At 42.2% G+C, this 24,001-nt stretch overlaps 2 protein-coding genes across 2 annotated transcripts in view; one reads left to right on the top strand and one right to left on the bottom strand.

Moving 5' to 3' along the window:
• ABCD2 (ATP binding cassette subfamily D member 2) overlaps positions 1-6,993 on the bottom strand; it is a 65,005-nt gene extending 58,012 nt beyond the window's left edge. The window contains exons 1-2 of the mRNA XM_034766898.1: positions 5,886-6,993; positions 4,264-4,444 (exon numbers count right to left, since the gene is read on the bottom strand). Of these exons, the coding sequence (XP_034622789.1) occupies positions 4,264-4,444; positions 5,886-6,875 (1,171 nt within the window). The 5' untranslated portion in view covers positions 6,876-6,993. The remainder of the gene's footprint in view (positions 1-4,263; positions 4,445-5,885) is intronic.
• Positions 6,994-15,154: 8,161 nt separating this feature from the next.
• Positions 15,155-24,001, top strand: part of C1H12orf40 (chromosome 1 C12orf40 homolog) — a 30,675-nt gene continuing 21,828 nt past the window's right edge. Inside the window, exons 1-3 of the mRNA XM_034772357.1 lie at positions 15,155-15,177; positions 21,410-21,449; positions 23,707-23,845. Coding sequence (XP_034628248.1) covers positions 15,155-15,177; positions 21,410-21,449; positions 23,707-23,845 — 202 coding nt within the window. The remainder of the gene's footprint in view (positions 15,178-21,409; positions 21,450-23,706; positions 23,846-24,001) is intronic.

Genomic DNA, 24,001 nt, shown 5'->3' with positions numbered 1-24,001 from the left:
GCAGTTTCCTACAGGTGTAACGTGATGGTCATTTTATGTGCTGTTCTATGGCAGGTAATGCTAAAGCAACGTAAGCGAAATTTTCTTACGCAGCTAGTGGTTCTCTCACCTCCATGACAAGGTCAGACTCTGCAGTGTTTGAAAACATAAATCCCGTACCAAATCTTGTTGTACCTGTCTGTATCTTCTTTTTGCTTTTGAAGCTCCTGATACCCAAATGCTAGTTTGTTTTAATTTATCAAGCCACCAAAAAAAAAAAAAACTAGATAAATACATCTTTGGTATAACTCCACTTACATCAATGAAGATACACAAGAGATAAGTGAAAACATTTGGGGCCAAAAATATTATATAGAAAGTTACTGTCATACACATAAGACCCCAATTTGGCCTCCCTTTGTCTCAAAATTCAATTTCTGAATTATTTAAGAAAACTGTGGCTGTTCAGATTTTTTAATTTAAATTATTCCAAGTCAGTACTGCGTCACCCAGCACACTGGGATATACACATCTGGTACACAATGAGAGTCATGCCTTTCTAAAAAAGGACAGAACCTTCCTCAGTCAGGGTGTGATCCTAAAACCCTCACTCATATAGATAGTCATGTAAGTTGTCACATTTACTCCAATGGGAGGACTCGTGTGAATAAGGCTCTGTAGGGAATCCAGTCCTCAGTAGTACAAAACTAAAAAAAAATAAATTATAACTCTTCCTTGGCAGATAACCAAGTTTTACTGATCTAGACAGCATTTTAAATGTCACTGTGGATTTAAAATTGGGTAAATCTGAGGAACTTTAAACTGCTCCAGAACACAATTCTCCATTATTGCATGACTGAAATCAAACCACCAGACCTGCCCAAAATAACTTTTCTTGATCATTTTCTCCAATGTTTTTCACACATAGGCTTTTCCTTCTGTGTTAGAGGAAGTGCCATATTACAACAGACTGGGCCAGTGGTCTCTCTTTAGTCTAGTATCTAACCTCTGTCAGTAGTTTAACTTGTTCCCCACTTATAAAACTTCTTAATCCCATTTATTTTATGGAAAACCCATATCTATTGTGCCTAATGAAATTAAAGTCTCATTGTCATTAATGTTTAGTTTCCAGGGAACTAACTACATTCAGGATATTTTGCTCTACTTTTGTATGATTCCTTTTGCATACTAGCGTACTATAAAACGACTTACAAAACTCATATACTGTAGCAGCAAACGAATATCAGAAAAGGTAGCACTAGCTGTGGTGTGTGTGTGTTTTAAATACACACAAATACCTAATTTTTTTTGGCAACAGTGAAAAGGCTATTGCTGTACTGATGCAATCCCTCCTGTCTGAAGACCATCTATGTGAACAATTTCAGATTGATTTCAGGCATAGTCATAAATTCTAAACACTAGCTATTCGGTTCCAAACACTTCCTGGATTCTAATGGGTTTATTCATCAGTGACAGTTCTAGTTCCCATTCCTCAGATTTTAACCAACTTCATTTGCCTTCCACACTTGATCTGATTGGATACAGTACTATTTCACCAACTAATTCGCCTTCAGCAGTGAGCTGCGCTTGTTGGATTTTTAGCATACCTGGTTTACTTCTTACCACTTGATGGGGTCAATTGGTCATCATTAATAACGCATTTCTGATCTTGTCCCAGTTCTTGTAGAATGCCTCAGGGCTCTGTAATAAGTTCTACACTTTAACATTTTGCATGTTCCTCCTGGCAAATACTCTTCAGTATTACACCTCTACCCCGATATAATGCGACCCGATATATCACGAATTCGGATATACCGCGGTAAAGCAGTACTCGGGGGGGAGGGGGAGTTGGCTGTGCACTCCGGCAGATCAAAGCAAATTCGATATAACGCGGTTTCACCTATAACGTGGTAAGATTTTTTGGCTCCCAAGGACAGCATCGTATTGGGGTAGAGGTGTATATGACAGCCCTACCACTGTCATGGAGAAGACAGATTTATTTTTCTGACTTCTGCTCCGTCCACATTTTAAACATATTTGTCAGAGGTCCATTCCTGGATGTCAGAGAATGTTACTTACTGTAGAGTTGATATGGGTGAAATACTGCTCCTTTCCTCTCTCTATACAGGTTCTTTCTCTTTGAAGGACCCCTAACCTGTTTATGATTCATGGGTGAAGGGCTAAGGAGGAGACATTTACATTCTGTGGTTAAATAATCTCTTTATCAGTTAAGGGATTTTGCTGAGCTGCATTTATTTCTATTTTAGCAGAAAGTACATTAAATTGGTTAACCTCATTTCTTTTACCAAAGTACTAAAACACTGTTATCCTTCACTGGTTGTTCTGTATAATATGGACCTGTATAAACTCCTTTGTTTAGAATATGATTGCCAAATTCCTTATCAAATTCAGACAATATGCACAGATTTCACCTACTCTGAAAACAATCCATTGGTACTTGGTTAAATGTACTGGATTTAAAATTGATCTTTTCATTTACAAAGCATTACAGAATCTTTGCATGGTGAATCTTATTGATTTTTTAAGGTTTCTTATGATTCCAGTCATGTATATGGACATTTGTTGAGCCAAAGTTAAAGTCAGTTTTTCGCTATCCATTTATTTAGTTTAGGTATTGCTAGGACACTTATCATAATTTCTAAGCTCTAATATGCAGTATCTAAAAATGTTAAACAGGAATTTTTAAATCATTGTATTCTTTTTTTGTGGATTTCTCTTCTACTGAAGTTAGTATACAATCACAAAGTACAAAGACTTGCACATATTTCAAGTACATAAAAAGGCTGTTACAAAGAGGAGGGAGAAGAATTGTTCTTCTTAACCTCTGAAGATAGGATAAGAAGCAATGGGCTTAAACTGCAACAAGGTAGGTTTAGGTTGGACATTAGGAAAAACTTCCTGTAAGAGCGGTTAAGCACTGGAATAAATTGCCTAGAGAGGCTGTAGAATCTCCATCATTGGAGATTTTTAAGACCAGATTAGACAAATACCTGTCAGGAATGGACTAGATAATACTTCGTCCTGCTATGAGTGCATGGGATTGGATCTCTCGAGGTCCCTTCCAGTCCTATGATTCTATGTAAACTACAAAATGAACAAGCAAACAATTTGTTTTTGCTTGTTACTACTTCTTAATCTAACACATTCCCCTTGCCTCCTGCTCTGCCAAGTTGTATTTTTTCCGACTTTAAAAAAAAAAAAAAAAAAAAACATTTCAAACAACATTAAAATCAGGGCTTCACTTCGCTCTCATTGCTGGAAGATCTGGACATGATCTTCAGAAGACCTGAATAGTGCTGCCATACAAGCCTATAACCTGAGCTTCACTTCTCTTTCTGTACTCTACTTGAGGTGAGAGGAGATGCTGATTCTTACACAGGTCAACACAAAACAGAATAAATAAATATTAATTAATCAATGTTTGTGAAGCATTCCGATACTAAGGTGATGAGCAAACGCCACAGAAAACCCACTAGATAGATAGATGGACAGTATTTAGTAATATAGCAGCTAACATTCTGAGAATTGACACATCTTCCCAACCCTGGTTGGGCCATGAGGGCTACAGCTAACATTACAACTTGATGAGACCTCACAGCTTAGGGCCTCCTTTGAAGAGAGGAAAGTGAGCACCTGACATTCTTGATATTGCAAAAATAAAAAACAAGATTTTATTTTAAATTTGTGAGACCATCTTCATACATCAAAAAGGGCAGTAAATGGTTCAAGTGATATTTAAAAACTGCTTAACCACAATTCACCTTGGCATCTTATTTGAAAAACCTATCCTTTGATTCAGAATGTGTTTATCATGCTTAAGTTCAAAGATAACAAGGAGTCTGGTGGCACCTTAAAGACTAACAGATTTATTTGGGCATAAGCTTTCGTGAGTAAAAACCTCACTTCTTCGGATGCTATGAAGTGAGGTTTTTACTCACGAAAGCTTATGCCCAAATAAATCTGTTAGTCTTTAAGGTGCCACCAGACTCCTTGTTGTTTTTGTAGATACAGACTAACATGGCTACCCCCTGATACTTAAGTTCAAAGATGCGGTTTCTGTCACTGATATTTCTTCAAATAGTTTGTTTGTAAAGTTTTACACATGCCAGGAGCTGCCCAAGGATGAGGCGTGTATGGTGTTTGAATATTATAGCACTATCGCTATAAATGGTATTAAAATGAAATGTAGTCTTCTTACATGACTACTCTTCTACACTAATATTTTTAAAGAAACATTTGAAATTAAATAAAAGTCTTTATTACCGCCATCTGCAAATCCTGTTGCTGTGATGATAGGTACAGCCACCATAATCAAACCACAGCTACTCCAGACATACTTCATCAGGAACTGCTCTATCATGATGTACCATAAACGTTTGGACAATATGAGGTTCATTTGGTCTGCCAAAGCCTTGTAACTCTTCTGTAGCTGTTTCATTTCCACCTATAGTTAAAAAAATGTAAGTATTTACACAGTATTAATATACATATGAGTACAATACACACACGTACATATAATATAATCAAATGACCAGTGTTCGGATTTGAATTCTTCACTATATCTTGCAATCAGTACAGCAAGCTATGTGGTGCCTGTTTAGACAAAGGGCCACATTCTCAGTGTAAATCAGCATAGCCCATGGAACTCATTGGGCCGGATTCTGATTTACACCAATGCCCCTTTACCCCACTCTGGCAGTTTTATACCCACTTCACAGTGCCCGAGCAAAATGCAAGCGAGTGATAAAAGCTGTTCCTTACCATCGAAGTAAAACTAGTTCCACATGTTTAATGAAGAGGATTTTAAGAACTATACACCTGTAAGTTGAAACTGCAACTCCATGAACTAGGCAACATTTGGGGACTCAAGCCTACAAAATTCCAATTTATTCCAATGAGAGTTTTGCCTGAGTAAATCTGCAGAACTCATACCCTGAATTGGTATTTCATGTCTTTCAGCAATGTGCCAAGAGGAAATGATAATGTACATCAAGGAAATGAGTCAAGAATAGTGACAAATCAGTATGACATAATGCAGTCAATTTGAGCCCACACAAAAGTTGGAATAGGAAAAAAAGTATTGAATTACTGTTTAATTTAGCTGCAGTTAATGCAATGCTGCAGACAATTTTTGGTGCTCATTGCTACTATAAAAATAAAATGTTTATGTTGTCTTATTAATACTTTTGACTGAAAGGGTAGTGTGAAATTTTACTATTTTCTTTTTCACATTATGGGAAACTTTTTTAAAAGCCATTTTAAACACATTACAGTCAAAACTCACAATATAATTTTGAAAATGTCTTCAATATGCTGATTTTTAAATTATCTGTTACTTTTATGTAACTGGTAACCTAAATTCTGTACTGTATTTCAGCAACTTTAGGACTATAGTGACTACAATTTTTCTTAGCTATCTACACAAGACAATGTCAAAGATCGTGTTGCCATCTAAACTACAGCAACGTTTTCTTCTGGATTACTGTGTGCTACTGATTTTTGCATTTAGAGAAAAAGTATTTCTGTATCATTAAATATTTTTAGTTAATAAAATAGGGGAGAAATAAGAGCCTGGAAAGGTTAAAAGGGCACCTTTTGGAAATGAGACAGAAGAGGAAAATTAAAATGTATTAGAGAAATGTGATGCTGCTCAAAATACTTTGAGAAAAATAAAATGGGGAATACTCTATACTTCTGTTTCTCTCCATACAATGTGAGAGAGTATATATCGTAAACAGGTTTAGGAATCAGAGGAATTCATATCCCTCATGGGGGAGAGGGTGAGGGCACATGACCAGCATTATTACAGTAGATCAACATCTAGTAGTACAGCAACAGTTCTGGACCATCTCTGATTTTAGTCCTTGCCTTTATTTCCATTTTACCTTGTGTCCTCTGTAGAAGGCGATCTCTTCCACATTGGCTATAATCCGCGAATGGACGAATCGCAGATAACCCTTTCTATGAGCTTCCTCTGCGACCAGTTTGCCAAATTTGGGCGAGCACGCTTTCAGTACTCTCGCCGTGGCATACACCACTAGGCCTGCCAGCAGCGTAGGCCCGATGGGGCTTGCTCCCCTGGACCTGGCAGTCTGGATAAGACTGTAGGATGTCAGCACCACATCCAGGATGGGCTTGGTCAGGTTGGAGTACAGGTGTGCCACCGACTGAGAGAACATCATGATGTCCTCCGTCAGGGACTGGTCGGGGTTCGCTAGCCTCCCATCCATATTGATCACCTTGTAGTAAGTTTGATTGGCAAAGTACGTCTCATAGGCATGATCCACCAGGCGGGTACGGAAGGCTAGGGCCAGCTTGCACTCCAGGTACCGTATGGCGCTGTTCACAAAAGTGGCAGGGATTGCAACCATGAGCCACTTGATTAATTTGATGGCAAAGCTCCTGGGCTTCTTCTCCACGATGCTCTTGACGATCTTCCCATCCAGTCCGGCCACGTAGATGGAGAGGAAGGTCCGGGAGACCAGAGCCACCGAGTGGAGGCAAAGCCAGCCCGATTCGGCGCTCACCAGCTTCGGGAAGAGGATCTTACGAAGTTCCAGCAGCTGCCTGAAAAAATCCGCATTCACTGCCGGGGAGGCTCTGCCCCGGATCCGGCTGCAATGCAGCGGCTCCTCGCCCCCTCCAGCCCGGCAGGCAGCCTGCAAGCCCTTTTCGCAGGCTGTCTGCTGCAGGCGCTTGCGGAGGACGGGATAGAGGATTTTCAGCCCATATGCCGCAGCCACCAGGCACGCAGCCCTCTTGGCCGCGCTGGATCTGGTCCACTTCCCTCGCCCGGCTGCGGCACGCAGCAGCTGGGTCATGTCGCACAGCCGCAGGGACCGCCGCGGAGCAGGGATGCTCTGGCGCTGGGTCATGCCCAGGAGGAAGACCGCCTAGGAGGGATGTTCATGGAGCCCGGGCATGCCCCATGGCTCCTTCCTCGCCGCCCTTGTTGTGACAGAGGCGGACGGACGCCGGCTTCCACCAGAGGATGGTTCCTTCAATGCACCGAGAGCTGCCGCACGCTGTGATCCGCCGCCGCCAACTCCGCCCCCGCCGGCCGCTCATTGGCTGCGAGGAGCTGGGGAACCCACTGATCCCTCTGGACCTTCACCAGCCCCGCGCGGCGCGCTCTGAATCGTGCGCCAGGAACGGGGCCGGTCGGTGCTGGCAGCACCCGATTCAAGCAGCCGGGAGGCTGCTCAACTAGGGCTACGCATTGGCCTTCGCAGGGGCCATCAGTGCGTCGCCAGACACTGCGAGGACCACGCAGGAGCAGCATCAGAGGGGGAAGGGAAAGAGCAGGGCTGCTGATTTTGCAAGTGTATCACTTCTAGATTTACCTACAGAGAGAGGAACAAAAGGGGAACTGAAGGGGGTGGAGGAAAGGTGCTTGGGAGCTGCCTAAACTCTTGAGTGGGGAGAAGAGAAAAAAATCAGCCATAAATTGAATTATCCCCTCTGTAAATAGTGTTGCCAACCCTCCAGGATTGGCCTGGAGTCTCCAGGAATTAAAAGATTAATCTTTAATTAAAGATTATGTCTGGTGATTAAATCTCCAGGTATACATCCAGCCAAAATTGGCAACCCCAACTGTAAATGAAATCAGAATCTGGCTCTAGATGAGAGCTCTAGGCATGGCCCTAGCATTGCAGCTAATTCAGAATGAAATCAGATGGGGGAGAAGACAGAGAGGAAGAATAGGCCCCATGTGAGGGAACTTAATTAGCTGGAGGTTTGAATTCTAATTCTAGGTAGGCAGTTGGGACAGCGTGAAGGATCAGATGGTTCCCTCTGGGAATATTTTGAAAAATACATGTAAACTGGAAATATTCCTCCTCTCTCCCTGCCTCCGCCCCCATTTATCCTGTTGCTACACTACTACATACAATGTATTGTATTGTCAATCATGGGACTCTATCCCCGAAAGAGATTTGAATTCCTGTTACCTGAATCATCATTAGCACCTATAACATATCATAAATCCACAAAAAATAATGACAATACAAACATGTTTCTAGCTATTTTTCATTTCCCTTATTCCCCCGATCCCCATTATCACATTATTTCAAGGTATATTGCTTAGTAAGAGTATAGTATTTAGGACTCAGAAGGAGAAAATAAAATGTAAAAAAGAGTAGTTGAGCATATTTCACATTTTAAAAGTTAAGTAATGGAGCCACTATAGCTATAAATGCAATAGTTCTTCCCCCATTTGGTGGCGGAGGGTAAATCAGAGTTTTGAAAATACATTATTAGAAATAACCATAAGACTAATATAACTAAGGATCACAAACTTCCATAAGAAATATTCATTAACATAAGGCCACTGAAAGGTGCATGACTCAACTATTCTATAAATCAGCTTATGCAGAGTAAAACTAGCTCATATTACTGCTAAAAACAGACTTTTTATGTAACAACATTTAGGAAGCATTTTACTCTGGATGTTTCAGAAATAGTAAACACTACCTTATCTTTGTGAAAGTTAGAATTGGAAAAAAAAATCTAATCAGGCACCAATCACCGTAGAGTGAGAGCCCCCTAAACAAACCCAAAACAAGACAAGGTTCAACAAATCAGCTATTTTTCTGCCTCCTTCCCTAACAGGGTTGCAAGAAATCTGTACCCATTGTTGATTGGAAGAGTTGTGTAGACAGATGGAAATGTAAAAACAATGGAGTTAGAATATTTGTAATTCTATATATTGTCAAGGGTGCCTAGTGGCTTGGATGGGTGTCTATCTTTTTACTGTGCAAATCAAAATAAATACAATTAATTAGATCTTAGAAAGCAGTTTTGTTGATATATCAGATAGCTGTACTCTGGTCTAACTCTTTCACTGCTGCACTTAAAATAATAACCAGTGCAATAGGGTGTCAGTAAAATAACCAGAAAACATACAACTGAAAGATACACAGGAACTAGACATGTTGAGTAAGAAAGTGCCTAGTTCAGACACTCGCCGTTTTTTTAAATCACAATTTCCATTTGATGATTGCATATTTGTGCACTAGGCATAACATTATCTTAAAGTTGGTTTGCCAAACCACAGTTACTTGCAATGTGCCCCCACCCCAGCATTTTTTTTAAATAGGGAAAAAGTTCATAGATTCCTATTTCACTTCTGCATATCTGCTGACTTCTGGCTGTACCAGAGTCTGAAAAACTGAAGCTTTCAGTCATGCGGGGCCTGTGAGAACATAAATGAAACAAAAATCTCCTGACCATACAGTACTGTAATGAATAAGAGCAATGCATTTTCTCCTTTTTTTTTTTTTAAAGAACATGGGAAACGCCTGAACTGTCAGTTGAATTACCCACTTCCTTCTATTCTTGCTGCCCTGAGATTTTTGCAGTCACTCTCTATAACCTATCAACAAATTACATCTTTTGTGGAATGTAGCCTTAGTTGTTAGAATTTTTGGAGTGGTTGTGACTAGTGATTTTATCACTTCATAATAAAACTACTCAGGCAACACTGATGAAACAGTTACCAAAGCTGTAGTAACATCTAGATCAGGGGTCTCAAACATGCGACTGGCCTGTGGAGTTATTTCCTGCAGACGCCAAGCTCCCCTCACCCGCTGCTCTCCCTCCCCCCCAGTCTACCTCCAGGTGCTTAGCGCTTTCCAGGAGGGAGGGGGGAGGAGCGGAGAACCACGCATTCAGGGGAGGAGGCGGAGAAGAGGCGGGGCAGGGGCGGGGATTTGGGGAAGGGGATGGAATAGGGTTGGGAAGAGGCGGGGCTTCATGGAAGAGGTGGAGTGGTGGGTGGTGATGGTGGGGCTTTTGTACCTTTATATGAAAAGGTGTCAGTGATGTGGCCCTCGGGCCAATGAACTAGTCCTCATGTGGCCCTCGTGGTGATTTGAGTTTGAGATCCCTGATCTAGATTATTTTTAAGCTATAGGGTCTACCCAATTTCTAACAACTGATTTTATTTAAAAAACACAAAAAAGAAAGTCCATTCAAATAAATTAGAGTAATTGACACTGGAAAGGGGGCACTGTTGTAATTTCTGTCATGCATACATGAAGATCCAGAGATATGCATATGTTTTTTTGTTTTTAAAGTAATTTGGCTGCTTTTTTATTGATAAAACTGGTTTCAATCAAATACTTTAAAAGTCGCCTGTATGCACTTCTGAATGGAAGAACAATCCCAGAGAAGGAAAAATAAGGAGGATATGAATGACTTCTAAAGGCCAAGATGCAAGCAGAACAAAGTATACTGCAACCATCATGTTGCTCCCTGGAGATCTAATAGATTCTCCTTTTTCCAAACAGTAAAGTTGTGATGAAGGAAGGAATAGAATCATTGCATATGGAAATGGGTTGTATTCAGATAACATTACATTCTTTGGAACATAAATAGAGGTGATTAATATTAGGTTAGATAAGTTCTATGGACATATGAACATTTAGGAACTAGAATGGAGAGTGCATGAGGATGCCAACTGGCTCCTGCACCACTATAGTGTCCTGCACTACTTGTGGACATTATGCAATACTAGGGCTGGAATATAGGCGACAAGAGAATCATTTAATGATATCATCCAGCCTTCCCAACTTTTTACAATTCTTTTATATCTTTTGAATAATAATATAAAATGCAAAATTTGAGGCAAAAGCCCACTTACCTGATCTCCTCTAGGCTGGTTCCATGTGATCTTGTGGAGGTTGTAACAGACATGGGGGTGGTGGAGTGTCATTGTACAGTAGGAGCTGGCTGGTGTGATATTGGAGGATTTGAAATTAAAGTCAAAGGTAAATTTAAAATAGATAAATACTGTATGTCCCATAGTCTTGCTATTTTGTGCTTTCAACATTTAAAATACATTTAATTCATATATGTATTTATTTTTACACACACACACAAACTGATTTCAATGGGAGTTGAGTGGCTTAGCTTCTTACACAATTGGTCCTTTAACATCTACTTTAACTAGAGATTTTTCTTCTGTATTTCTACAATATGCTGATTAGTTGATTATATTTCTTCATTTTGGATGAATTCTTAGTATTTCTGTTGCCCTTCTGTAAACTAGGTACTGTGCTGTTAGGTTGTGCAAATATTTTCTTCTTCTATTTGCATTAAGAACCACCTAATTTAATATTAGACTTCAATTGTAAATGATTTCTAAGATATGCAGTATATGAGTGCATATCATAGCGTCCCTAGTATTTTGTGACCATGCTTTTTTTTTATTTCACTCCACACGGTTATATATTATTGTAGGAAAGATCAGCTTTGATCTGAGCCAAATGAAATAGTGCTTGATCATGCAAATCCTTATTCACATGAATACTTCTACTCATGGGAGTAGTTCCATTTAATTTAGTGTGACAACTCACGTAAGTAGGGACTACTCTTGTAAGCAAAAGTTTGCAGGATCAGGCCTAATTCCAGTCCCCAAGGCCAATGTCAAATTAGGCCTTTTAACCAAGAAACCATTAAGGAGCCTCATATTTATTCTGAAATGTTGTGTCAGCAGCAAATACTTGCTCAATATAACTCCTGCTTTTGGTCTGACCCAGTATGGCCATTCTTATGTTCTTATGTTTAATTGCCTAATGTTTGATGACAGGATTGAAAATTCTGGCCAAACAGAGTAAAAAAAAGTGTGTTAAATTAACACACTCAAAAGTTCAGTAGTAATAGACTTCATCTAAAGCCAGTTGTGAGAGTCCTCAGATTTTATCATTTATTCATTTGCTAAGTAAACAATTTTACCTAGATCCACAGAAGTATTTAGGCACTTAAACCCTAGATGCAGGCACCCAAGTCTCTGGGCCAAAGAAAGAAAGAAAGTGAGAATGACTATAGTCCAGTGGTTAGGGCACCCACCTGAGAGGTGAGAGACTCTTGGTCCAGTTTCCCTACCCCAATCACTCATTTATCTGCAGTGGAACACCTTCGGGAGAGATTGCGGGAGCCCCACATCAGAATATCCAATAGCTCAGTTGTTAGAGCACCCCACTGAGAGGCAAGAGACCCCTCTTCTAAAGTTATAAGGTAGTAACCTCCTCCTCTGGCTATTTTGGGTGGAGCACAAAATTCCTGCAAAAAATGTCTTAGATGCTTAAGCAGCCTGGAGTCAGGCAGCTGGTTCCTGTTCTTGGGTCACTAAGCAGAGATCGGGGCAGCTCCAGGCACCAGCACAGCAAGCACATGCCTGGGGCGGCAAGCCACGGTGGGCGGCCTGCCGGTCGCCCTGAGGGCGGCAGTCAGGCTGCCTTCGGCGGCATGCCTGCGGGAGGTCCACCGGTCCCGCAGCTTCGGCAGCAATTCGGCGGCGGGGACGCCAATGATGCAGCACCGGCGGCCCTCCTGCAGACATGCCGCCGAATCCACGTGACCAGCGGACCACCCGCAGGCGCGCCACCAAAAGCCGCCTGCCTGCCGTGCTTGGAGTGGCAAAAAACATAGAGCCGCCCCGGCAGAGATAGCTACCTCCCTGCTGCCAGACTTAGGTGCTTATCTCCACAAGAGGAATAGGACTTACCACCCACACCTCTCACTGGCTAGCTTACATGGGTTCCCACCTAGCATGTGGCTTTGTGGATCACATTCTAAGGTGCCCATCTCTTCCCATTCATTGTATAGATTGCCTAACTTGACTTTGTGGATTGCAGTGTAGTCCCTGTGATTTTCTAGGTGCCCCAAAGTTAGGCCCTGTGATGTTCAGTATTGCAACACATTTGTGGATCTCGCTCTTCCTTTACCATAACTGGTAACAGATTGAGATCACTTGCTCGGAAATAACTATAAAATGAAAGGATTTATTAAGAGACATAAGAATCATTTATAATCATAGAGAAAAAGTTTATTTCTAATAAATGAGTTGAAAACTCAGTTTTTATATATCTCCTTTTGGTTAGTAAATACAGGGTTTTACATTAGCTGTTCTAATTCACTTCCCTCCATGTGAGACAGTCCTACTGACGGAAAGCAGAGAGCTGGAGTCATTACTGAGCAGAGGCCGTAGGCTCTGTCAGTGCTCACCTCTACAACAAATTGTGCCCTGATTGTGCCCAAGAAAAAGCAGCAACTTTAGAACTGTACCTTCCCTGCCCCCAAGTACTTCTGGCAAGCCACTCTGAGCAGTTCAACATGGGAGCATTGGCGTGTGGGGCGGGGCTTGACAAAGGAATCCAGGGCAGAATTCTGTTGTTTGATGAGGTGGCTATAAAAAAATGTTATCAAATAACTGAAGTCTTCAAGACTATTTCTTTCATCAAGTTATTTCAGTTTCATGAACAGAGGAAACAGCTTTGCTGTGTACTTCACTACAAAGAAAACCAATTGGAAAAAAAAATCATGAAACTCAATATCTCCTCCTTCCAAAAATGAATAAGAATAATGGTGTCTTGCAATCCTTTGTATGTGTGATATCATCCTATACCTGAGCCCATTGTCTAAAAGCTTTCAAATGTTGACAGTGAAAACGTATTATTTAAATATTAGAAATCCTAGGTCAAATTCATCCTTGGTGTTACTTCAGTACGTTAAGCTCTGAAGATTGGACTTGAGGTCAGGAGGGGACACTGTCCGGTCATGGACTGGCAGTGACCATGCAGTCACCCGTAATTAACCTGGCTGCACCAGATCAGTCATAATCCTGTGGAGCTTTTAGATGCTTGGAATAAAGCCATAGTGTGGTCATGGACTCCGTGCTACATTTCTCCACTGTTTAAGCATATTGTTGCTACTTCACTGATTTTACTGGGCTTACACTAGAGATAAATGTGATTCCTTATGTTAAGTTTGTTTGAAAGAACTTTTCATGATTTTGGTTCCAAAAACACAATTTGCGGTGGGAGGGATGTCAATATTTTTTACACTAAAATATAATCAAGTAATTTAAATCTTCATTCATGACAGTTTTCCTAACTACCAGATCTAGTAAATGAAACAAGTGAAAAAGTTACTTGTGGTCTTTTTTCCTTTGACTCAAGGTAATACCACAAAGTGCTGCAGAATAATTAAGAACAAAGGTGGTATAGAAAGTATCAAACCTTCGTGACCAAATTCAACTCTGATATAAGACAACACATTTGCCATTAAAAGTTGGTTCAACCAGGGGCAACTTGGAAAAGGCTTTGGGGACCAGGGGCAGCCTGTGTGGAAGGGAAGCTGGTAGCTTGTTGCCAGGGTAAGAGACAGGACCCTGGAGCAGACCCCCCCCCCCCATTTTGCCCCATCACATTAGCCTTCCCCTGACTCAGAGTCTGTGGGAAGGGGCTTCCTTCATCCTCTGTCTCCCAAGCCTGTCACATTCCTTTCCTGCTGGTGCACCTGGCAGCTACCACTAGGGTTACCATATGTCCGGATTTTCCCGGACATGTCCGGCTTTTTGGGCTCCAAATCCCTGTCCGGGGGGAAATCCCAAAAAGCCAGACATGTCCGGGAAAATTGGGACACGCGGGGCCAGCGGTGCTGGGCTGGGGGCCTGGCCGGGGGTGCCGAGCCGGGGGCCGGGGGCCGGGGGGACGGTGCCGAGCCGGGGGCCGGGGGCCGGGCCGGCGGTGCCGGGCCGGGAACCAGGGTGCTGGGCCGGGGCCCGGGGTGCTGGTGCTGGGCCGGGGGCCGGGCCGGGGACCGGGCCGGGGACCGGCAGTGCTGTGCTGGCCGGGGGTGCTCGGCCGGGGGCTGGCCCGGAGCCGGCACCCCAGGGCCCAAGCCGACCCAGGCTGGAGACGCGCCTCCTCCCCCCACACCCCCTTACCTGCTTCAGGCTTCCCGCGAATCAAATGTTCGCGGGAAGCAGGGGAGGGGGCGGAGTTGGGGCGGGGACTTTGGGGAAGGGGTGGAGTTGGGGTGGGGGCGGGGCCCCGTGGAGTGTCCTCCTTTTGGATACTCAAAATATGGTAACCCTAGCTACCACTTCCTTTCTTCTGCTCCTCTCTGAGCAGTCCAAGCTTGCTGGCTGCCACTCTGCCAGCAAGGAGAGCACAGGGAGAGGAAGAGGAAAGACAGGCTCCCTGCTCTCAATGCCAGTGGTCCTGCTGGTTGCAAGCCGTTATTACAGAAGGTCCCAGCTGCAGCCGGTCTGCAGGCAGGCTGCCTTGACGTGGGTGGTCATTTGCGAGAGTCACACCCCCTCACCCTCAGCAGCCCTCCAAGCCCCCTGCACTCGTTCTCTCGGACAATGAACTGGGTTGGTGGCTCCCGGTGAGTGAAGCTCATCCTGGTTGTTAAGGCACAACCAGGCCCCAAGACAGTGTGAGGCTTTGACCCCCACCCCAGAGCACGCAGCCTGGAGCTGTGTGCGATGCGGCCTACACACTTCCCCCACTCCCAGACGGGGCAGCCTGGAGCTGTACACAATGGGGCCTACACACTTCCCCCACTCCCAGACGGGGCAGCCTGGAGCTGTACACAATGGGGCCTACATGCTTCACACACACACACGGCAGCATAGGGCTATGTGAAAGGGGCCTACACACTTCCTCAGACCAGCAGCATGGGGCTGTGCAAAATGGGGCCTACACGCTTCCTACACCCACTGGGCAGCATGGGGCTGTATGCACTGGGGTCTACACACTTCCCCAGCCCACATTGGGCAGCGGTGGGCTGTGCACAATGGGGCCTAAGCATTCCCCCTGCCCAGACTGGGTAACATGGGGCTGTGCACTATGGGCCTCCTCACTTTCAAGTTGACAGAGTCAGACTGTGTGAAGGGGCCTCCCTTCCTTGGCCTCCCCTCATTTGTGCTGTGTACAGGACTCTCTTCCCAGGACTGGGTAAGGTGGGACATTCAGAAATGGCTTCTCTGCACCTACTTCCATCCTTACTTTTTGTTTGGGCAGTGCAGGGCTATATGTGAAACATAGCACTGGACAGAGTGGGGCTGGGTGAAGGGGCCATAACAAAGTGTTGTTACTGCAGTGTCACCTGACCTGGATTTACTACCCCTGTATGAATGCAATGTGTATGTTGTTAACTGGAACAGATATTTTTTAACATTTGTTCAGCAGCATCGTGATACTATCAGTACAGGAGGCTTCTATACTAAATGTTAAGATAGTTTCAGTCTATTATTATCTAAAGGTTTTAGTAGTATGACATGTTTAACATTTGTACAGCAAAGATGCATGCATTACTAATTCACAGAAAATAATTTTGGATTGCACAGAACAGGAATTAGGGGTGAAAAATATTAGGTCTTCTAGTCCTTTCTTCCACCTGTGCAGGATTGATCTCTTCAGTGTATTTTGTCAAGCTATCTTCAGTTCTGAGAGGAATTTCAGCATTATTGTGCTCTTGCTGAACACTGATCTACTAATTCAGACTGCTACAAAGACTCTCTAAATCTCAAAATCAATATTAGTAAATTCTCCCATTGTATCTCTTAGCTTAGGTCCTCCTCAGAAAGAAGAGAAAGGTAAAGCATCTTTGAATGGAGTTTCTTTCCTTCCTTCACATTCCCATTATGCTTGAGAAGATTATCTACCACATCATTATAGCTTTAGGGTACAATTTTCAGGAAAGCCTAAACTCCCTTAGGCACCTTTAAAAACCCTAGCCATATTTATTACTCTCAGTTTCCTTATCAGAAGGAGACAAAGATTTCTCACTTCAAAAGATTTGTCTTGTTTGAATAAAAAAAACACAGTTAAATGGTTTAAAAAGATAATTTCTTCCGGTCTGAACCTGGCAAAGGGATTCGGCGGACAGGCAGAGGGGTCTGCCCACTTCAAGCCCCATTGCAGGATGGGGGCTTTGATCACTAGAATAGGTTTAGTTTAATTATAGACATCGGATTCTTTTTCCCCTAATATATGCCATATGTCCTATACAGTTTTGACTGGATCCTCTTTGCTCAGTGTTCATTGGCTGTTTGCCCCCAATCCTCCCCCCTCACTCTTCACTTGAGCTTCACTGCACACTTGGCCATCTTCGCCCCTGCCCTTCCCATTTGGCTTATCCCCTCTTATTATTAATTAGTATTATCATAGCACTTAAGTACCTCCGCTCCCAACACACAGAAAAAGTGGAACATTTTGCCATCCCATTGTTCACTCTGCTGGTGTGTTCTACCCCATGTCTGTCTTGTATATTTAAATTACAGCCTCTTTGGGGAAACAGTATTGTACTCTATCTGTACAGTGCCTAGCAGCACATGGGGACCCCATTCTCTAGGAACTACTATCATAAACATGATTAAACATATGGTATTTTGGAAGGATGAAGAGTAAAAACCTGAGTGAGTTTGAGGGAAATCTCCCACCACTGTTTTAGCAAATACAAAAGACATGATGCTGGCAGCCACTATACATTAGAGCTCCTTTCATTGGGAGCTTTGGCGGAACTGCAGTGGTACTAGAGCAATGGTATGCAGTTTCCCTAAAATTGTCAGTGTGGACAAGGGCTAATTGGCTCACTCAGAGTTTTGATGGTCTAAGACACGTAAATCTTCTGACTTCTTTTAAAATTTAAATGAAATTAAGAGGTCTTTTGTAACTTTACTTTTCTGATTTTCGTTTCCAGGTCATTTTAATGATGTTGTACATTTTTAAATTCTTAGCTGTAATAGAATCATGTTATCATCAACACATCTTGTTGTTCTCTCATTTTCTTGCAATTTGGAAACAGTTTCAAACTTTGTATTCTGCAACTTTTGTAGTCTGAATTAACTATAACCTTTTATTCATATCTGCTACATTTCTAATCAAATTCAATAACTTCATCATATAAGCCAAATGTACATGTCTCAATCATGAGAAATTAAAAGGAGACAAGCTCATCTTCTGATCATTAGAGTGCTTTGAAAATAAAATGACAATTCAGTAGACCAAAGTTTAATTAGAGAGGAAACCTTCAGTGCCTTTTGCTCCCAGTAATGGTTTTGGTGACAAGATTGTCCATTCTCTTTCAACAGTGAAATTTGAAAGTTGATCATGTGTATTTTCTATTATCCTAGCTATTTTTATATCTAGTTCTGGGGAAGCAGATGTGAGACTACTGAGCTGTACAGAAACAGTAAAGTCACCACCAGCAGGTTTACTAACCTTTTTATACCAAATGATTTTGAAAAACTTTTTTAAGAGCACTTAAAAAGCACTCCACCATCTATTAGAAATTTAAAATTCAAAGGATTTCACCAGGCTTTTGAGGTTAGCCTTGCTAAACAATTTTGTAATCATCCTAACCATATATGGAGAATCAAACTAAAGTAATTCCAAATGCATAAGGAAGCCTTTTTGTAAGATTCAAGTTGTTCTGCACTACATATGTGGGGGAAATTTCAGCTTGACAAACACTGGCCTAAATGCTTGGGAGCACTATCCTGTGTATGTATATATCTCACAGAATATCTAGGAGGATAACATTCATTTTGAAAAATGTATATCCCTTGTGTATTATTACGGTACCCGATACTGCTATTAATTGCATGTCAGGATTCCAGTGGTAATTCTGGGACTTACACCTTAGGCAGCAGAAAAATTGCCTTTGACTGGGGGTCCCACCTACTGCAACTACATATGATATATATTTATAAAGTGCTTATCAACACTCTGTATACTACACAAAAAGTTAAAATGTACAGTTCCATGGAGACATCCAATCCTCACCTGGTAATTGCAGAAAGAGACCTTCATACTTCATATTCCTATTCCCATAAGCATTTCCCACTTCAGCCTACTGAGGCCCCTCAATCAATCAGCTGATCATCCTGAAGTCATCCCTCTCCTGGATTCCTGTCCCATAATTACCTCTTAGCCCGCCAGACAAAATACCAATTTTCCTCACAGCAATGTTGAGAAAATGGGTTGGTTTTGTACTGTGTCCTGAAATTAAGACTGTGGTGAACCAGAGAGGGAAGTCAGCTCCTCACCAAGATGCTCCGCTAGCAGCACCTGCCTCCATTTATATCAGGGATTGGTTGCTCCAGTATCTCAGATGGTGTCAGCTGCCATGTTAAAAAACAAGAGACGGAAGGTCTCTGTCACAGGTCCTCTCACCGCTAGGGCAGCATCTCCTCCCAACTACTCTGGGGATTAGCTCGATCCAGGGCTGACACCCCCCATCTGTCTTCTCATTCTCACTAGGCCCCCACCTGGTCTTTGGGACTTTACATATTTTTTCTTTGTGACTTAGTCCTCCAGACAGGTAACTGTACAGTCCTTCCAGGCTATCAAAGTTCCACTGGATCAGCTGTCTTCATCCACTCCCCACCCAAGACCAAATCCTATACCCCTTTCCCAGCAAGGGATGGGTGGTCCCAGGTTCCCCTACTACTCTGGGTTTCCATCCAGAGAGCCTATGTCCAGCAACTATAATCTGCTTGCTCCCAGACCCTATTGTTATTTCCCTGGATTCCTTTCTAATTCTCTACTCTATTTTCTGTCCTCCCATCCTCGTTGGGTTTACTAACCCAAATTCCTTCCTCCAAAGGAGTGCCTACTTAGCTCTGTAACCCCGAAACATATCTCCCAGAAAATGACTACAGGCTACTTCATCTACAGCCACCTTCTGGATGCAGCTTGCTGGCTTTATACCAACGCTTTCTACCCCTGCCCAGCTGGGCTCAATCATAATCAGGCTTTCAAGCCCTGGCTCTCCCTCAGGTGCATCTTATCAGGTCAATCGACCTGATTTAACCTGCTCTGCCTTGTGTGAGGGTGGACATCCAATCACAGTATCACATGTGGATGGAGCCGAACCATTAGAGGACTTTAAAGGTCAAAAAACCATACAACACTTTAAAAACTTCCAAGTAAATTGTAAATAAATGTATATGGTCTGCATAAGGCTAACCTTGAAATTCACTTAGAAGCTCCAGATAGCACTGAATGTAATCACCTGCCTTCTGAGTGATGCAGGATGCTATGATCCCATAACATTTGTAATGGCTAACACCTTTACTTATGGTTTCAATTCAAAATGTGGGTTATAATCTTGGAAGCCTAGAATGATGAGGAACTTGAGCTATATACATTAGCTTTTGTTTTTCTTTGCTATTATAACATCTGTACTACTGTTGAGCCATGGCAGAAAAGGCAGAAAGAGGGCTGTTGAAAAACTGCAGGAATAAATATATTGTCAAAAATTTCTTGTATTATTCTAAGGATTTAAAAATAGATAATTACATAGCTGGTTAGTCAGTTAGAGGTTTGGACTTTTAGGTGCACAATGTATTTAGTATCATAGAATATCAGGGTTGGAAGGGACCTCAGGAGTTCATCTAGTCCAACCCCCTGCTCAAAGCAGGACCAATCCCCAACTAAATCACCCCAGCCAGGGCTTTGTCAAGCCTGACCTTAAAAACCTCTAAGGAAGGAGATTCCACCACCTCCCTAGGTAACCCATTCCAGTGCTTCACCACTCTCCTAGTGAAAAAGTTTTTCCTAATATCCAACCTAAACCTCCCCTACTGCAACTTGAGACCATTACTCCTTGTTCTGTCATCTGCTACCACTGAGAACAGTCTAGATCCATCCTCTTTGGAACCCCCTTTCAGGTAGTTGAAAGCAGCTATCAAATCCCCCCTCATTCTTCTCTTCTGCAGACTAAACAATCCCAGTTCCCTCAGTCTCTCCTCATAAGTCATGTGCTCCAGCCCCCTAATCATTTTTGTTGCCCTCTGCTGGACTCTTTCAAATTTTTCCACATCCTTCTTGTAGTGTGGGGCCCAAAACTGGACACAGTACTCCAGATGAGGCCTCACCAATGTCGAATAGAGGGGAATGATCACATCCCTCGATTTGCTGGCACTGCCGTTAGCCTTCTTGGCAACAAGGGCACACTGTCGACTCATATCCAGTTTCTCATCCACTGTAACCACTACGTCCTTTTCTGCAGAACTGCTACTTAGCCATTCGGTCCCTAGTCTGTAGCAGTGCATGGGATTCTTCCATCCTAAGTGCAGGACTCTGCACTTGTCCTTGTTGAATCTCATCAGATTTCTTTTGGCCCAATCCTCTAATTTGTCTAGGTCCCTCTGTATCCTATCCCTACCCTCCAGCGTATCTACCACTCCTCCCAGTTTAGTGTCATCTGCAAACTTGCTGAGGGTGCAGTCCATGCCGTCCTCCAGATCATTAATGAAGATATTGAACAAAACCGGCCCCAGGACTGACCCTTGGGGCACTCCACTTGATACCGGCCTCCAACTAGACATGGAGCCATTGATGATCACTAGCCCTGATTTAGAGACAATGGGCCAGATCCCCAGCTGTTATAAACAGACATGGCTCAAATTGACTAGAGCTATGCTGACTCACCAGCAGAGGACTGGCCCACTGTCTCATCCTCAGAGGCAAGGGTTTATACATTTATCTCTCAGTAGTATTACTAAGAATTACAGTCCTGCCTCCTCACGTCTCAACTTCCAACTACACTCTGCAAATAAATAATAATCCCTTTTTAAGGAACTAATTAGCTATTTGCCACCTTTCAGGAGCAGAATCATACTTAAACAGGAAAGGAGAAAGCAAAAGGTAAATTATTATAGCTATTTGTAATAATTTTAATTTGTAATAATTTTACACGACTAAAAAAATGTTTAACATTGATTTCACACGCAGATAATTTTTCAAAGCAGTTGAAGGGAGGTATAGTGCTATGGGATTGGACTAGTGTGCATACTTTCAGAGTAACTTTTCTGGGAAAAAATATTTTGTCTAGGAGAGCTTTAAGCTGAATTTCTGATTTTTAATTATTATTTGTGTGTGTATTTCTATGCATAAGAGTCATGCAAAGTTTAGTAATTTCTTACCTATTACAAACATATGCCCATTATATAGATAGGACTGCAGGAATGGCTTGCAGATTCACAGTCCTCAAATACTTGGTCATTCCAACTAATAGCTAATTACATATAGATGGTACTCTTCCTGGGGCTAAACATAAGAATGTTTAATTACTTTTTTCTGGCTGCCAAAGTGCACTGAGTGGATCAAATTCTGCCTTGATATAAACAGAGGAAATGTCAAACCATAGCAGGAAAGGAGAGAGGGAGGGCAGGTGGGTGCAACTATAAGAACAGACATTCTCCTTCTTGGCAGGAGCTAGGAGCAGTAAGACAAGGTTAGGAAGCCCAGGCAAGGGGCCTGGACACTGAATAGATTATGGAGACTAGACTCCAAGTGGCACCTTTCACCAAGCCATAGAGGAGGAGGAAAAGCAGGCTTGTAGGATGTAGCCAGTCCCAAAAGCAGACTCACAGCAGTAGGATGACCCTCTGGAGTCCCCTTGTTCCCTTCAAACACTCTCCCAATCCCTTGGATACATAAGTAATATGGAGCAGCTCATCAAGGGCTAATTGGGCTAATCAATAACATTACAAGTATGTAGTGGTGCTCCAGCATTGTAGAGATGGTAGAAGCTGGCTGGGGTGGGGGTCCAGGAGCTGTTGGAGAGGAATTTGGTACAATAACTGTAAACAATGCATTTAATAAGTGTGGAGGTAATGGGAGAAAGGTGTATGGGACCGTATCTGGATTTTTGCTGATAAGGGACAAGTGTGGGATTTTGAGGGTAGAGGCATTCAGAAAATTCTTGTATTGTGAGAGGGAAAGAGATTGAGGAAGAGTATGAGGGAGGGGATAAAAGTGGGAGATAAGGAAGATTACAAGGCAGCGTTAAGAACACTGAGGGAAATGAAAGGATTAGATGAGGCGGATAGGAATTGTGTTCACTTATGTCAGGGTTGAATTTGGCCCCTTGTCTTCCTAATTGGAAATAGCTTTATCTGAAGCATATGTGTATTTTGCAAAGTTCAATATCATAATAACTTGAAAGATTATTATACAATTGCTTATCCTGGAAAATATATTTACCAAAAAGTTATATCTGAAATCTGTCAAATATCACATGGAGGTGGTTACTGGTCCAGTCCAAAATTATATTCCCATGAAAAGCATTGCAGCATTTTGTAACTTGGCACAGCCTGGAGTCTTTGATGTCCTTGTGGTGGCCAAAATGAACAAGTTACCATTGTTCTTATGTACTCATTCAGAATTATTTGCTGCATTTGATACTGATGATCTCAGGATGATTATTAATAATCTGTTCTTCTGCACAAAGCTTGTTCCCTGCATTGCTATGAACACAATTCAAGGGTTAAAGTGAATTGTTTACATAATCCATAGACTTTAGAAGTGTTAACCAGATCTGCTTTAGACTATTGCCACACGAGGGCAGCTATGGGAGTTTCTTTTTTCTTTATTTCATAGGATTGTATATTCTGTGCCAAGGAAGACCGTCTAAGAGAATGATAAGCTCTTTGCATCTTTGTGGATGGCCATGTGTATATAATCCTTGTTGATTTTTCTTGCTGGTTTATAATGTGCATACAAATTCTCAGCTCTTCAAATTATTAAAAAATAGAAGTTGTTTTTCTTCAAGGGAGTCTGACGCTTTAAAAAAAATCATACAAAGTTTTAAATTGTTAATAGGTAGGTGAAGGTTGAAAAAGTGAAATTTCAGAGACTGAATTTTTCCATCAGAAGCACCATCATTCATTTAGCTTTAAAAAAAGAAATTCAGATAATATTTGTACAAGAAATAATCTTTTCAAAAGAGATGAAAGTGAATTTAAATGCTAGATTTGTGAGTATAGCAATTCAGCCATGTGATTTTGTTGATATTAAAGGCAATTGTGCAGCTAAATCATGAATATGCACCACATGTACTTCTGCGGTGCTCTGTAGTATATATCAAGCAATTTATTGTTCTGTCTTTTGAAAATTATAGGAATTCTTTGAAAAGAAAAAGCTTAGATCAAAGATGAAGCTGCTAGGAGTATCATCACCCCATAAAAGTTCAACAGTCAGTTTAGATCTACTCAATCTGTATGTTGTTAACCAGATATCCACCAAGAAAGACACTGCTGGTGAGTATAATATAGTAATAGACTTTACAATTGGAAGACCCATGTACTGTAACCTATAACTGCTATTGCCTCAACCAGGGCCGGCTCTAACTTTTTTGCTGCCCCAAGCAGCAAAAAAAAGCGCCGCCCTCCCAACCCCCCGCCGAGCGCCGCGCC

Source organism: Trachemys scripta, chromosome 1, assembly GCF_013100865.1.
Source record: "Trachemys scripta elegans isolate TJP31775 chromosome 1, CAS_Tse_1.0, whole genome shotgun sequence".
Lineage (NCBI taxonomy): Eukaryota > Metazoa > Chordata > Testudines > Emydidae > Trachemys > Trachemys scripta.
The sequence above is the reverse complement of the archived record's forward strand: the minus strand, read 5'-3'. Positions and strand labels throughout refer to the sequence as shown.